We start from the raw sequence: 15,118 nt of genomic DNA, 5'->3' as shown, positions 1-15,118 counted from the left end.
TTACAAGAGATGGTCAGAGACTGCAGACATGTTACAAGAGATGGTCAGAGAATGCGGACATATTACAGGAGATGGTCAGAGACTGCAGACATAATACAGGAGATGGTCAGAGACTGCAGACATAGTACAGGAGATGGTCAGAGACTGCAGACATAATACAGGAGATGGTTAGAGACTGCAGACATGATACAAGAGATGGTCAGACTGCAGACATGTTACAAGAGATGGTCAGTGACTGCAGACATGTTCTAAGAGATGGTCAGAGACAGCAGACATGTTACAAGAGATGGTCAGAGACTGCAGACATGTTACAAGAGATGGTCAGAGACTGCAGACATGTTACAAGAGATGGTCAGAGACTACACACATATTACAGGAGATGGTCAGAGACTGCAGACATGTTACAAGAGATGGTCAGAGACTGCACACATATTACAGGAGATGGTCAGAGACTGGAGATATAATACAGGAGATGGTCAGAGACTGCAGACATACTACAGGAGATGGTCAGAGACTGCAGACATAATACAGGAGATGATCAGAGACTGCAGACATAGTACAGGAGATGGTCAGAGACTGCAGACATACTACAGGAGATGGTCAGAGACTGCAGACATAGTACAGAAGATGGTCAGAGACTGCAGACATACTACAGGAGATAGTCAGAGACTGCAGATATGATACAAGAGATGGTCAGTTAGACATGAAAGAATGGTGATACAGTAGGCAGTTTATTGCACCACTAAGGTAGTGCAGTGACTGTCAAAGACCCTAGACTCTAGGCAAATTAGCACAAAACCAGACCAAAAACGTTTAAAATTATGCTGGGTACTTATAGCTAATTAGCTAATTTATCCTCAGGTTTCCCAGTAACAATGAAAGACAAGTGGAATGGGAACTCCAGAGAAAAATATAAAACAGTTTATTTTGTATGGACCTTATAACATTAAAGTATGCAACCTATGGTGTGCAACAAGATAAATCTACATCCAGTATACCATTGCACAAGGTTCTTAAATTCGATTTTTCCAGATCCTGAGTTTATATCAAGATTTTGCTATATATAAATATACATATATATATATATATATATATATATATATATATATATATATCCATACAAAGCCAAAAACTGATATAGAGGCACTCTCAGGTCTTGCAGACAGCTTTTTATTGTCAATGTTTTGACAAAGCTCAGTCCATCTTTCTCAAGACACTACAACATGGAGGTTGGCTTGGTCCTGCCTGTAAAACACCATGGTAAACACCAGGTAGGGATGGACCACCCTCCATATTTTAGTGTCTTGAGAAATATGGATTGAGCTCTGTGGAAACATTGAATATAAAATGCTATTGCTTCGATTTATCTACTTTGTAGGAATTGTACGTGCCTCTATACCTGTTTTAAATATGTATATGCAGTATCTATCTATCTATCTATCTATCTATCTATCTATCTATCTATCTATCTATCTATCTATCTATCTATCTATTTGTGTGTGTGTGTGTGTGTGTGTGTATATATAGATTTATAGATATATTTATTTATCATAGCCACAATAATTGCTTATTTGTGAATAAGTCCACCTATTGTACTCTTTTAAACCTCAATAAAAGTGCCAAGATAAATATAGAAGCATCTTATACTTTCAAAATCAGTACCTGTAATCAGTAAAAGGACATGCTCAAATATGAGCCTAATTCTTGGGTAAACTCATCCAATTTCAATTTGACATACCCTTAAATTTTAAAATATGATGTGTTATATAAAATTGCATCTAGGAAACTATTTTCCCATATAAAAATCTTAATTTCAAAGTGACTAAAACAACAGCTTGATTGCTTTTGCTGTTCTAAGATGATTTCTCAATTATCAGCAACCATATGCAAACACTACTTTGGTTTTCATAATTATTCAAATGCATAAAATCAGACCTAATAGAGTAAACACAGTCTTGGCAATGGCTTATTCACAGCTGATCTGTGCAGCTGCAAGGCCTTCAGGTAAGGAAAAATGCATTCATATGACTATCTGAACTACAAAACACATACATAGCAATCATTGTCATTTTATGTACATTTGTTTTATATGACTCACTAGTTCTTACGGAGCCAACAGCGGGCTGACTAAAAGTCTTCTTTACATTTCCACTGACACTTTTCACACTGAATTCATATAGACGCCCAGGTTTTAGGCCAGTAACAATTCGTCCATATGACTTTCCAGTGCTGTAAGGGTTAAATATCACCAGGGGGTCAGTAGGTGTCCACTGAAGTTCAAAGTCATCATAGTCGGTCCAGTCTGGAGGGCCTTGCCAATGAATGGACACAGAAGTATTCTTAACATCGGTAAAGGACACCAAATTTGGTGCCTGAGGAGCTGGGTAGAGAAAAGCAAATACTAAAATATTGGTTTCTATGTCATAAAGCAACATTGCTAATTTCTCTTCATTACTGAGTTACAGTGCCTTGAAAAAGTATTCATACCCCTTGAAATTTCCAAATTTTGTCATCTTACAACCAAAAACGTAAATGTTATTTATTGGGATTTTATGTGATAGACCAGGGATATGCAATTAGCGGACCTCCAGCTGTTGCAAAACTACAAGTCCCATCATGCCTCTGCCTCGGGTGTCATGCTTGTAGCTGTCAGAGTCTTGCAATGCCTCATGGGACTTGTAGTTCTGCAACAGCTGGAGGTCCGCTAATTGCATATCCCTGTGATAGACCAACACAAAGTGGCACAGAATTGTGAAGTAGAAGAAAAATGATAAATGGTTTTCAAAATTTTTTACAAATAAATATGTGAAAAGTATGGTGTGCATTTGTATTCAGCCCCTCTGGGTCAATACTTTGTAGAACCACCCTTCACTGCAATTACAGCTGCAAGTCTTTTTGGGTATGTCTCTACCAGCTTTGAACATCTAGAGAGTGAAATTGTTGCCCATTCTTCTTTGCAAAATAGCTCAAGATCTGTCAGATTGGATGGAGAGCGTCTGTGAACAGCATCTTTCAAGTCTTGTCACAGATTCTCAATCGGATATAGGTCTGGACTTTGACTCGGCCATTCTAACACATGAATATGCTTTGATCTAAACCATTCCATTGTAGCTCTGGCTGTATGTTTAGGGTCGTTGTCTTGCTAGAAAGTGAACTTCCACCCCAATCTCAAGTCTTTTGCAGACTCTAACAGGTTTTCTTCTAAGATTGCCCTGTATTTGGCTCCATCCATCTTCCCATCAACTCTGACCAACCCTATCCCTGCTGAAGAAAAGCATCCCCACAACATGATGCTGCCACCATAATGTTTCACAGTGGGGATGGTGTATTCAGGGTGATGTGCAGTGTTAGTTTTCCGCCACACATACCCTGTTTCCCCGAAAATAAGACCTAGCGTGATTGTCGGTGATGGCTGCAATATAAGCCCTACCCCCCAAATAAGCCCTACCCTGTTTCCCTGAAAATAAGGCCTACCCTGAAAAGAAGACCTACAAGGACTTTAACTAGGGCTTATTTGGGGGGGTAGGGCTTATATTGCAGACATCACCGACAATCACGCTAGGTCTTATTTTCGGGGAAACAGGGTAGCATTTTGCTTTTAGGCCAAAAATTTTGGTCTCATCTAACCAGAGCACCTTCTTCCACATGCTGTGTCCCCTACATGGCTTCTCGCAAACTGCAAATGAGACATCTTATGACTTTCTTTCAAAAATGGCTTTCTTCTTGCCGCTCTTCCATAAAGGCCAGATTTGTGGCATGCATGACTAATGGTTGTCCTGTGGACAGATTCTCCCTCCTGAGCTGTGGATCTCTGCAGCTCCTCCAGAGTTACCATGGGCCTCTTGGCTGCTTCTCTGATTAATGCTCCCCTTGCCGGGCCTGTCAGTTTAGGTGGACAGCCATGTCTTGGTAGGTTTGCAGTTGTGCCATACTCTTTCCATTTTCGGATGATGGATTAAACAGTGTTGCGTAAAATGTTTAAAGCTTGGGATATTTTTTATAACCTAACCCTGCTTTAAACTTCTCCAAAACTTTATCCCTGACCTGTCTGGTGTGTTCCTTGGCCTTCATGATGCTGTTTGTTCGCTAAGGTTCTAAGGTTCTCTAACAAACTTCTGAGGGTGTCACAGAACAGCTGTATTTATACTGAGGTTGAAATTACACACAGGTTGGACTCTATTTACTATTTAGGTGACTTCTGAAGGCAATTGGTTCCTCTAGATTTTAGTTAGCAGTATCAGAGTAAAGGGGGCTGAATACAAATGCACACCACACTTTTCAGATATTTATTTGTAAAAAAAATTGGAAAACCATTTATCATTTTCCTTCCACCTCACAATTATGTGCCACTTTGTGTTGGTCTATCACATAAAATCCCAATAAAATACATTTACGTTTTTGGTTGTAACCTGACAAAATGTGGAAAATGTCAAGGGGTGTGAATACTTTTTCAAGGCTGTGTATGTAGGTATAGCATATATGTCATATCGCTTTCAGACTATAATCGTCCTAGAGTTACTAATCCAATAAAAATTAAGAGACTCATTGGGGTTGATTTACTAAAGGCAAATAGACTGTGCACTTTGCAGAGTGCAGTTGCCCTCTGCATGTGCAATTCCTCCAGAGCTTAGTAAATGAGGTAAGGCTTGACTTTGCAAAGAGTAACCAATCCTGTGCAAGGAAAATTAAAAAACAGCATATTTGCTTGCACATGATTGGATGATGAAAGTCAGCAGAGCTTCTGCTCATTTACTACGCTCTGGAGCAACTGCTCTTGCAGAGGGCAACTGTACTTTGCAAAGTGCACAGTCTTTTTCCCTTTAGTAAATCAACCCCATTAATTTGAAGAAAGAAGTTCAATAACTCCTGCAGAGTTAAAATGTCCCAACTATGTAAACAATTTCCTTGATATAATTTGACCGTAATAGTGACCAAACTGTATGTAATACTTTACTTTCATTGTGGCGCTAGCTATTGTTCTGATTTTTAATCAGATGTATTGTAATAGTTCGTTTCTGTGACCTTTTTAGGCCTATTTTTAAAAGCACAGAGCAAAAATAATGTAAGAAGTGTCATAACAAATCTGGGAAATAAAATCCTATGGTTGAGCATATGCCTACAGAATATGAGGTGCTTTACAGGTTACAGGACCAGCAAGTGTTTTATTAAATTCTTTATTTAAAGTACAAATACTGATAATATTACCGATAGTGCAAATAAACAATATGTTCTGAGTACAGAGACATTTCATTCAGAAGTGCAATAATTAGATTTGTTATGTGTCTGTGCCGTCATAAGGCCAGCAAGTATTTGACTCAAAAAATACTTGCAAGTTTATGATTCCTTACTATGAATAAAAGGCTATGATGCCTATAATCCATAGGGAGGCCATACATGATTGGATATGGATGGGGGAATCCTCCTCCCGCGGTGCTTTTGTATTCTGCCAATGATCGGTATTGCCTACTATAGCTGGCATCACTGGTTGTTCGGGAAAAACCCAGCAGGTTGGTTGTACACAAGTCAATCGATAGATCAACTTGTGTACAACCAGCTATCCCATACATGTATGGACATTTGGGCAGTCCCTGCTGAATCACCCTAATTTTGATCCATGTATAGCTGGCCCCTCGAATTTCCACCAATGACAAACTTCAACTGAGCAGCTGGGTGGAAAATTGTCAGCCAAACAATGTCTGCATCCAATCAGACAGTCACTTTTTGGGTATTTAGACAGCCACGGGTGCCGGCTATCTGACTACAATAGTGAGGATGGAGATACAGCTTGGATGTAGAAATCTATGCCTGTATGGCTAGCCTTAGGCCAGTTTAAATATTTTCTATGGAAGAGCACTTCAGCATTCAATTGCAAATGTTTTTTTGTCAGCTGAAGGCCTCAGATCAGCAATGTGCACATGTAAAACATTAAATACAGTGATGCCATGCAGATATCATTGCAATTTATGTTTTTGTCAATATGAAGTCGTTTTATGGCAACATAGCACCATTATTAGGGTAGAGATGGGCAAGTTATGAAATCCATTCTCCATAGTGGGGCCTATTTCTTGCTCTGCTTAGCAAATATTTGATATGCTGGGAGTGAACCATCTCAATACATAACAAGTTGTGTGCTACCTGAACCAGTTTGATTATCTCTTAAGAAAAAATGCGTATACACAACTTAGCTTACACAGGCAGCATGTGGCTAAACTTGCATGAAACTCTGAGCCCTGGTTTGAAATATCGCTGTAGACACTACATGCATGGATTTTTTTTTTTTTTATCATCTCCACATATTTTTGTGTTTTTCTTCTATCATCCTTACACAATTTAAAAACTTACAGGTAGGTAGATTGGCTTCCTCTCAGGTGTATATGTGTAGGCCCTTGAATTGCAGAGGACAGGTATTTATGTGAACTGTTCTATGTACAGGTATATGTATTGGTGGTACATAACATTGCAAGAAAATAAATATATAGAATAATACTAAACAATTATGTAAGAAGTACCTGTTCTTGCATCTGCTGTAGCTTTATTAGACAGATCACCGCTGTGAGTCACTATCACCAATTTGTATATTCTCCCAGGAACTAGCTTTTGAAAATGGTATTCACTAAGGTCAGTGCCTTGTAACTTTTCTTTCTGAGTGCCGTTAGGATTATGCAGTATCAGTTCATACACAGCCACATCTCCTAAAGCTAGATTCCATGTAAACCACAGGCTATCAGAAGTATTTCTGTTTGATGCTTGAAGAGATGTTACAGGGGCTGGAACTGGTAAGAAAAACATCATAAATAGAATGTATATAGGACAAAGTAGTCAGTTAAAGGTTTTCTTTTTTGTCTTCTGGTATTTCAATATTCAATCTGCTCAAGAACTAAAAACATTTTTATTTATATGAAAGGGACCCTTTCCAAAAGCGTTTTTTTGCCATAATTATTAAGTAATTATTAAAGGATCACTAAAGATATTTTTTTTTCCAGCTCGTTTTGCACAGAGTGACCCCGAACCTGGTCTTCTGGGGTCCCTCGGTGGCTGTCTCGGCTCCCCCCCGCAAGGACTCAACACCTTCATGAGAGTTTCCTCGCATGGTGTTGAGTGCTTGCGGGCGCGCTCCCGTGATACAGCCGGCGGCCATAACACTGTATCACTCAGCCCCCCCCCCCCCGGCGCGCCGCGTCATTGGATGTGATTGACAGCAGCGCGAGCCAATGGCTGCGCTGTTCTCAATCCATCCACTGTAACCAATCAACAGCCAGGCTGAGCGGCGAAGAGAATGCCGGGGGCGAGCGCGGGACTTTTGAGGGGTCAGGTAGGTAAAGCGGGGAGCTGGGGGGGGCCGGTATTGTCGGATGTTTTTTCACCTTAATGCATAGAATGCATTAAGTTGAAAAAACTTTTACCTTTACAACTCCTTTAAGTCATTTTGGCATGAAACATATAATAATAAAAGTTGCCGACTGATCTTACAATTGATATTCAGTTCAAATTCACTGAACTGTGTAAATATTTATAAAGAGACCTCTAGACTCTAAATGCAATACTGTAACTGTTTATGTCTTTTTTTTTTTATTTTTGGAATGCTTCTGGTAATAAAAAGTAATTGTCCATAAATAGCCTGGCCTGTTGCAGAAATAAAGACTGTCTTTGATGATATCTTTAATTTTTACAAAGCAGTTCAATACAAGTTTAAGACCTGAATAAGGTACAAGCGAAATTCATTTTTAAAATCCCAGTATTTGATCAGCTCAACATTTCTGTACCAAAATGTTGTGATGTGGGCTGTGGTATGAATTGGTATAAGAAGGTGAGTATTGGCCCAGTAGTTTAGGTGATAGTTAAATATCAGTTGATAGATCGGGTGATGATTTAGCCTTTGATATTAATAGTTAATTTAGAGTTATTATTATTATACAAGATTTATATAGCGCCAACAGTTTACGCATCGCTTTACAATATAGACTTTGAAGCTGATTTACTAAGGGATTTGAGAATGTTTACTCTCTAAATTTTTGTGAATATTCACTTCAGTTATCCAGTTATGTGAAAAACAAATTTCTATTCCTTTGGACACCCAATTATGTACAGATGAAATACATAAACAGGGATTTTCTGTTTCCATGAATAGATAAATTAAATGAGTATTCACACAATTAACTAGTTAAAATGACTTAATCCCTTCAGTAAATCAGCTTTCTAGTGCCAGGATTAGGGAGTTAAATGTAAGTGTTAGGTTAACGGTTGAGGTCAGGGAAAAGGATAAGGTTATGGAATAAAGAATATTATAAGCATGTTTTTTTTTTTTAGTCTTGTTCAGAATATCTCATGGTTCATACTGGTGTGTTTTCCTGCTAGGACAGGAAGTGATGGGAAATTGCAATGGTGACACAGATTTTAACAAAACCCTCTTTATTGTATTATGGGGATATGTGGGTTAAAACCTATGCCAGGGTTGTATTACTTTATGTGACTTCCTATTCTGGTGAAAACGATTCCCCTTATTTATTGAATTGCTGTCACATTGATATGAATTGAGGTGAAATTTCCTCCAAAGGGGTCATGGACAGCAATAATTAAACTTAAAAGTAGCTATGCTTACCAGGTCTATTAGAAAAATAGTTTTGCCTGTAGTTAGACGTTAAGGTATAAGGGGTTATTTTTAAGGGTTAATTTAGATAATATGCCTCGTACACACGACCGGACTTTCCGTCAGAGTAGACTCTGACGGTCTAACCAACGGAGTTCCGACGGAGTTCCGCTGAAACAGACTTGCCTACACAAGATCACACCAAAGTACGTTCGTTTAGAATGTGATGACATACGACGGGACTAGAAAAAAGAGGTTCAATAGCCAGTAGCCAATAGCTGCCCTTGCATCGTTTTTGGTCCATCGGACTAGCATACAGACGAACGGTTTTCCCATCGGAAAGATTAGAACATGTTCTATTTGTAGGTCCGTCAGAATTTTAGAAAGAAAAAGTCCGATGAAGCCCACACACGATCAGAATGTCCAACGGAATGATTCCATCGGACCTTTTCTGCCGGAAAGTCCGGTCGTGTGTACGCGGCATTAGACTGAATGTTAGAGGCAAGTTAGGATACCTGGTAGTAATTAGTGTTATCATTGATGATCACAACAAAATATTATTTGCATCTAACGTTCATTGGCCAAAATCCCGGGATATAGTTTGAAGCACTGAAAATGTATATGCCTGTTTCTCCCCTATTATTTAATTTCTGTACTTTATTCCTGGTAATTTTATTATGTGCTACGTAACTAAATAAGGTAAGCTAATACATGCATGTCCTGGCATACAATTATGATTAATCATTACCTGTCCTCCCGTGGACTGAACACTCATTAGTCAGAGATCCACTATGAGTAACTATGACCATTTTGTAAAGGCGACCTGGCAGCAGTCCCTGAAATGAGCAGTGTTGTAGAACTTGGTTTCCAGACTTCCTGTCATGCAGTGTATTGTCTGGGTTGTACAGGAAAATATCATAAGAGTCCAGTTCTCCCTCTGAGCTTGTCCACGTGAATGACAAACTGTCTGTGCTGTTCCCTGTGATCTTTAGATTGGTCACGGCAGCTGGGACTGAAAAGTACATTAATAAAAGGAATAAAAGTGAAATTAAGGCCAACATACTTGAAGCAGCACTAAATTATACCAGCTAGAATATCCACCTATGAGGATCTTATCATATCAATACCACAGAAATATCCATGACAGTTTCTTAAAACATCTAGTGGTTCAGAAGGCATAATGACTTACAGTATAGTGCAACTAGTAATGTTTACGTGCAAAGTTATTTTATTTATAGTAACTTAATTTCAATTAACTTGAGTCAAACCAAAGAAATGTGAATGCCATTGTCACTGGGAATGCAGGAAACTAACTAAACAAATGAAATACATAAATAGGAGCTGTTTTCCCTGCCAAATTATTTGCATTTTTCTACCTATTCGTGAAGTGTTATACATCCCTGCTACACTATACAGCCAGCCTGGTAACTTGACTTTCTCTACAACTAGTTCCCCTCACTTCCCCCAGCCTGTAATTGGACCTGTAATTAGACAAATGAAGAGCAGCATTTAACTGATGAGGTCATCATTCTGCTCTCTCTTGTCAGCATGTTCTTTGCTAACACATGTACATTCAGCACATCTGCTTGGCTCAGAGCTCAAATCATTGATCTCTACTCTATAAGATAATTACAGAAGGGTAAAGTCTAGCCAGTTTAGGTACTTACAATAGCTGCATTTAAATACATTTATTTTTTTTTATAATGAGCACATATTTGCATGCAATGGTGTTTTTTTATATCTGCCCGAAAGTCATGATTAAATAGGCCTAATAGAAGGTAAGTTAGTAAGTTAACAGAGAAATAGGATTTGTTTCAACTTGGTTGGTGATTAATTGCTTTTGGCTAATGCGTATTTATATTATTTATATTGTGTTAAAAAAACAAATAGTTTAGACAGCCTCTGGCATTCCTAATTATATGTACACATGTTGTGATGAATTATTAGACTTGCACACTCTGAATGAGTCTGCATTGTGTTCCTCTAAACTGTTCTAGTTTGTAGGCGAAGCCTATAGCCCTTGCCAAACATCTGTTTACCTGTTCTTCCTGCTGTTTCTTCTGCTGTGCTGAAAAGACCGCCGCTGACTGTGAACACTCGGATCTTGTACATTTTTCCTGGAACAAGCTCTTCAAACTTATAGGATTTGGTATTAGCTGGCACAGATTTGTTATTTATTAAAACTCCTTTATCAGTAAGAAGAAGGAGATCATATCTGTCTGCAATGCCTGGTGCACTCTGCCAGCTTGCCATCAGCAAGTGACTACTGTACACATTGTCGACTGTCAGTTTCTGAACTGTGGCTGGTACTGGAAAATAAAGAAACACCTGCACGTCACACTGAATTCACTATCGGTACATTTTAATACAAAATTCGAATAGCATAGGGTAATACATCTAGCTGTAAGTTACAATACGGATAGGCCAACACAAAGTGCATATATGGTTGTCACAAAGAGTAGCTTAAATTAAGTAAATAAATGTAGTAAATAAGAAAAAGGTACAAGAAAAACTTGCCTAACATTTAAAGACAGAAAAAAGATCAACACTTTTATTTCTTCATGGTAATGCCTGTATATACTGTATATAAATAAACATATATTGTTATACAGTTTATCATGTTGGAGAACAACTCCTCTTGGCATCTAGAAATTATCAGATTGATTCACCCAAGCTGAGATTTGATTGCGACAAAACACATTTGCAGATTCCACCAAAACTGAGATTTGATATAGATCAGACATGTTTGCAGGTTCCACCAAGTTTGAAATTTGATACAAATCAAACATTCTCGTAGGTCCCATGAAACACATTTAACTCTGATCAAACAAATTTGCAGGAACCGTCAAAACTGATATTTGATCTAGATCAAACACATTTGCAGGCACTGTAATCCACTATGCAAAGTAATCCCCCTTGTGAATTGACCTGATAAAGTGAGCCTTTAGACCATTTTCCAATTCACCTCTGCTAATAGGAATTTGCTATTTAAAAGAATGACTTAAGTACGATTTCTAATCAGTTAATCATAATTACATAATATAGCCAATAGGAACTAGTTATACTTCCAGGTGATTGAGGGATGTAATTATAAATTACATTGAAGGAATCCCACCCAATATTTCCTAAGCTGTCATTCATATACTTACTATGGGTTTTCTCATAGACTTAGTACTCAGTAGGGAAGATTATTATCAAAAAAGCACTTTATTGGCTTTTAAGCATCCTACTAAAATGTAATTGATTTTCAATTTTTTCTTATCTTTGTTTTTACCATTGCATCTTGTTTTAAGTATAATACATTTTAAACATGTGTTTCATCATAAATTTTGACTATATTGCTGTATGTTAAGCATATTAAATTATGACTTGTTTTTACTGTAAAACAAAATGCTTGGTCTTACTTGTTCTTCCAAATGCTGTCAAGTTTTTGTGTAAACCTCCACTGTTAGTCTGTACAACAATCCTGTATTGCTCTCCCGGGTCAAGATTGTTGAAGGTGTGTTCATAGATGTGCTTGGATATAGTGTGAGACTCTATCTGGTAGTTCTGGCAGAAGATGGTCACAGTATAAGAATCAACATCTCCACCTCCAGGAGTCCAGTTTACTCTCAGGCTGTTTGTTGTTCCATGTGGTGAAATGTGAATGCTCTTTACGGCACTTGGAACTAGGATAAAGCAAAAAACACATTTGGGTATTTACAACCCACATTTCACAAAAGAGAATATAATTTGAGGATGCATCACTAGATAGATCTTTAGTTCAACCTGATTTAGAATACTGGGGTTGCTTTACTAGGACTGGAGAGTGCAAAATCTGGTACATCTGTGCATGGTAGCCAATTAGCTTCTAACTTCAGCTTGTTCAATTAAGCTTTGACAATAAAACCTGGAAGCTGATTGGTTTCTATGCAGACCTGCTCCAGATGTTGCACTCTTCAGTTTTAGTAAATCAACCCCACTGTGTCCAGTTCTGAAGACCTCACTTATAAAAAATATTGATGAGATAAAAAAAAGTCCAGAGAAAGGCAACAAAAATGGTGAAAGGTCTGAGGGATAAAATATATGAGGAGAGACTTCAGGAATGTAATATATATAGTTTGGAGGAAAGAAGGGAAAGGGGAGACATGATTGAAACCTTTACATCCATAAAGGAGGTGAATAAGATTCAGGAGAGCAGTATTTTCAATATGGGGCCAGGGTCAAGAACACGGGACATGACTGAAACTAGGAGGAAAGTTCAAAACTAATCTTAGAAAGTATTATTTTACTGAAAGAGTAGCTGATACTCATTGGATATCAAGCAGAGGTAGGGAGTCAGTCAACAGTAAGTGGGCTCAAACGTGCTAGGGACAAACATAGATCTCCACTCAGACATTTTAAAAAAACACAAAAAAAAAAATAAAATCATATTCAATATAAACAAAAAAAAAAATGGTCAGACTCAATGAAGCACCCTTGGTTTCATCTCTTTGAGAATCATTTAATAGTCTTATTGTAGATGTTTTCATTCATTGTTGTAATTACTTGAGCACACTGATAATAAAAAGCAAAACTCCTGGGTGGTGAATGTGGTTGCCATGTTATAAGATAATTATGTCTTTTGATATGAATGTTGAAATAAAATGTTGAATGGAAGTTTTAATGCCTTGGTTGTGAGTTGGAAGTAATAGGTTGTAACTCCCACATTTTAGATGCTGATTTAATACAATACATTGGATCCAGATCATTGACGTGATATGTTGCACCCACACACTGATATATTATTATACATTATCTCACCTAATCTAGCATAACAACTAAAGGTCCTATCTAGAATATTCATACTATTAATACCTATACATTCATGTTATCTGCATTAGTTCTGACCTTCACAGAGGCAATAATGGTGAAAGCGGGAGATGAAAGCATTTACAGGGCACTGTAAGGATCCGGAAAGGATGGCCTCTAATGTAAGTTAACCTAGTTTGCATTCCCATACAAGTATATGGCAATGCAAAACCCACTTGAAGCAGGTTGAATGCAGGTCAGAAGCTGACAAACTAGAGATCAAATGCACCTGAATTCTGAATGATCTCAGAAGGATGCTAAACTGATGTCAAGCTTATGCCATCAACATAAGCCCAAAGGCAGGTGATCCAGACTCTAAGAAGCTCTATTGTCTGGATGAGCTGGAGACAGTAATCAGCATCTTTAATTATATTTATTTTCTGTACTGATATTTTTCTTCATATAATTTGGTATAGCTTTTCTATTACAGAATCAGTGTGTTATTTTGTTATCAATCTTGTTTTAGTGTCTGTCTCTCATTTTACACTATATGATATATGGATGATAATAAAGACAAGTTGATCTGTAGAAAGTCTCTACCTGTTAATCCCTCCACAAATGTTGATCTCTGTGCATCACCACTGAAGGTGAGCACAACAATTTTGTAGCGACGACCAGGAATGAGAGAGGTGAAGCGGTATTCAGCAGCTGTGTTACTCAGTGTAATGGATGGAAGCACCTTCATGTCATTGTATAGGAGCTGGACTTCATAGCTATCAACATCTCCATCAGCGCTTGACCAGGTCACATGGAGCTCCTCACTGCTTCTGCTGGCAAGGGTGAGCTTTTTTACAGCTTCTGGAACTAAGGGACAATTCTATTTAATACATTAACATGGTAATGGAGTCACACAATAATTACATGTTTGTATTGATGTTTAGAAAGATTCCATTATACTTACAGGTCCTGCCATTTGCTCCAGCACTGGCCTCATACTTTCCACTTTTAGTGCTAACAGTTATGCTGTACAGTCGGCCTGGCACCAGAATTGAGAATTCACATTCATTCTCTGATTTGGAGACATTTTTGATATTAATAAAGCCATTGTTGTTTTTAATGGTCACTTGGTATTGATCAAAATCTCCAGTGGCTCGTAGCCAAGATGCTTTGAGGTAGTCACTCCTGGCTGCATTGCTCACTGTTAGTCCCTGCACAGCAGAAGGAACTGAAAAAAAAGTAAAGGAAGATTTTTTAGTTGTATTTGATGGACTTGTGTCTTTTTTGACCTAGCTGACTATGTATTAACAAAATAAATTTAAAAAGATATTACTTTAACCTTTTTTGTAGCTGTTGACTTTAAGTCTAAGAGAAGAATTCTGGGTATTTGGGCAGCAGTAGGATTGGCATATATAAAATAATAAACCATAATCCCTCCTTCTCTCCTCCTTTCCTCCTTTCTAAACAACCAAGATGGGAGAACAACAAACAAAAAACAAAGGTAAAACCATACCCCACAAAAAAAAGAGTGTGTGTACACTGTATCGCTGCGATTGTTTGCAGCAAAACAGTTAAACAGCCTCTATACATCTGGGTATTATGGTAATAGGACATCATTATTTTTACAGTGCTGAGAGATCCTCTAAAGGTTACTATGTCATGAAATGTTGCACTACATCAACCATCACTACTTTACAGAAAGTCAGAGGAGACTCTACCTCCAAGGATTCTATTCTGGACTAGAGATAATGGAGCCAGCCCAGG

General features: G+C 38.0%; 1 protein-coding gene across 2 annotated transcripts in view; it reads right to left on the bottom strand.

The window, feature by feature from the left end:
- PTPRB (protein tyrosine phosphatase receptor type B) overlaps positions 1-15,118 on the bottom strand; it is a 202,146-nt gene that overhangs the window by 60,718 nt on the left and 126,310 nt on the right. For both annotated transcript variants that reach the window (XM_073620045.1, XM_073620046.1), the window contains 7 exons: positions 14,319-14,582; positions 13,958-14,221; positions 11,992-12,255; positions 10,627-10,896; positions 9,336-9,599; positions 6,510-6,773; positions 2,099-2,380 (listed from right to left, as the gene is read on the bottom strand). In XM_073620045.1, the coding sequence (XP_073476146.1) occupies positions 2,099-2,380; positions 6,510-6,773; positions 9,336-9,599; positions 10,627-10,896; positions 11,992-12,255; positions 13,958-14,221; positions 14,319-14,582 (1,872 nt within the window). The remainder of the gene's footprint in view (positions 1-2,098; positions 2,381-6,509; positions 6,774-9,335; positions 9,600-10,626; positions 10,897-11,991; positions 12,256-13,957; positions 14,222-14,318; positions 14,583-15,118) is intronic.

This window comes from Aquarana catesbeiana, linkage group LG03, assembly GCF_042186555.1.
Source record: "Aquarana catesbeiana isolate 2022-GZ linkage group LG03, ASM4218655v1, whole genome shotgun sequence".
NCBI lineage: Eukaryota > Metazoa > Chordata > Amphibia > Anura > Ranidae > Aquarana > Aquarana catesbeiana.
This window is presented reverse-complemented; position numbering and strand designations above follow the sequence as displayed.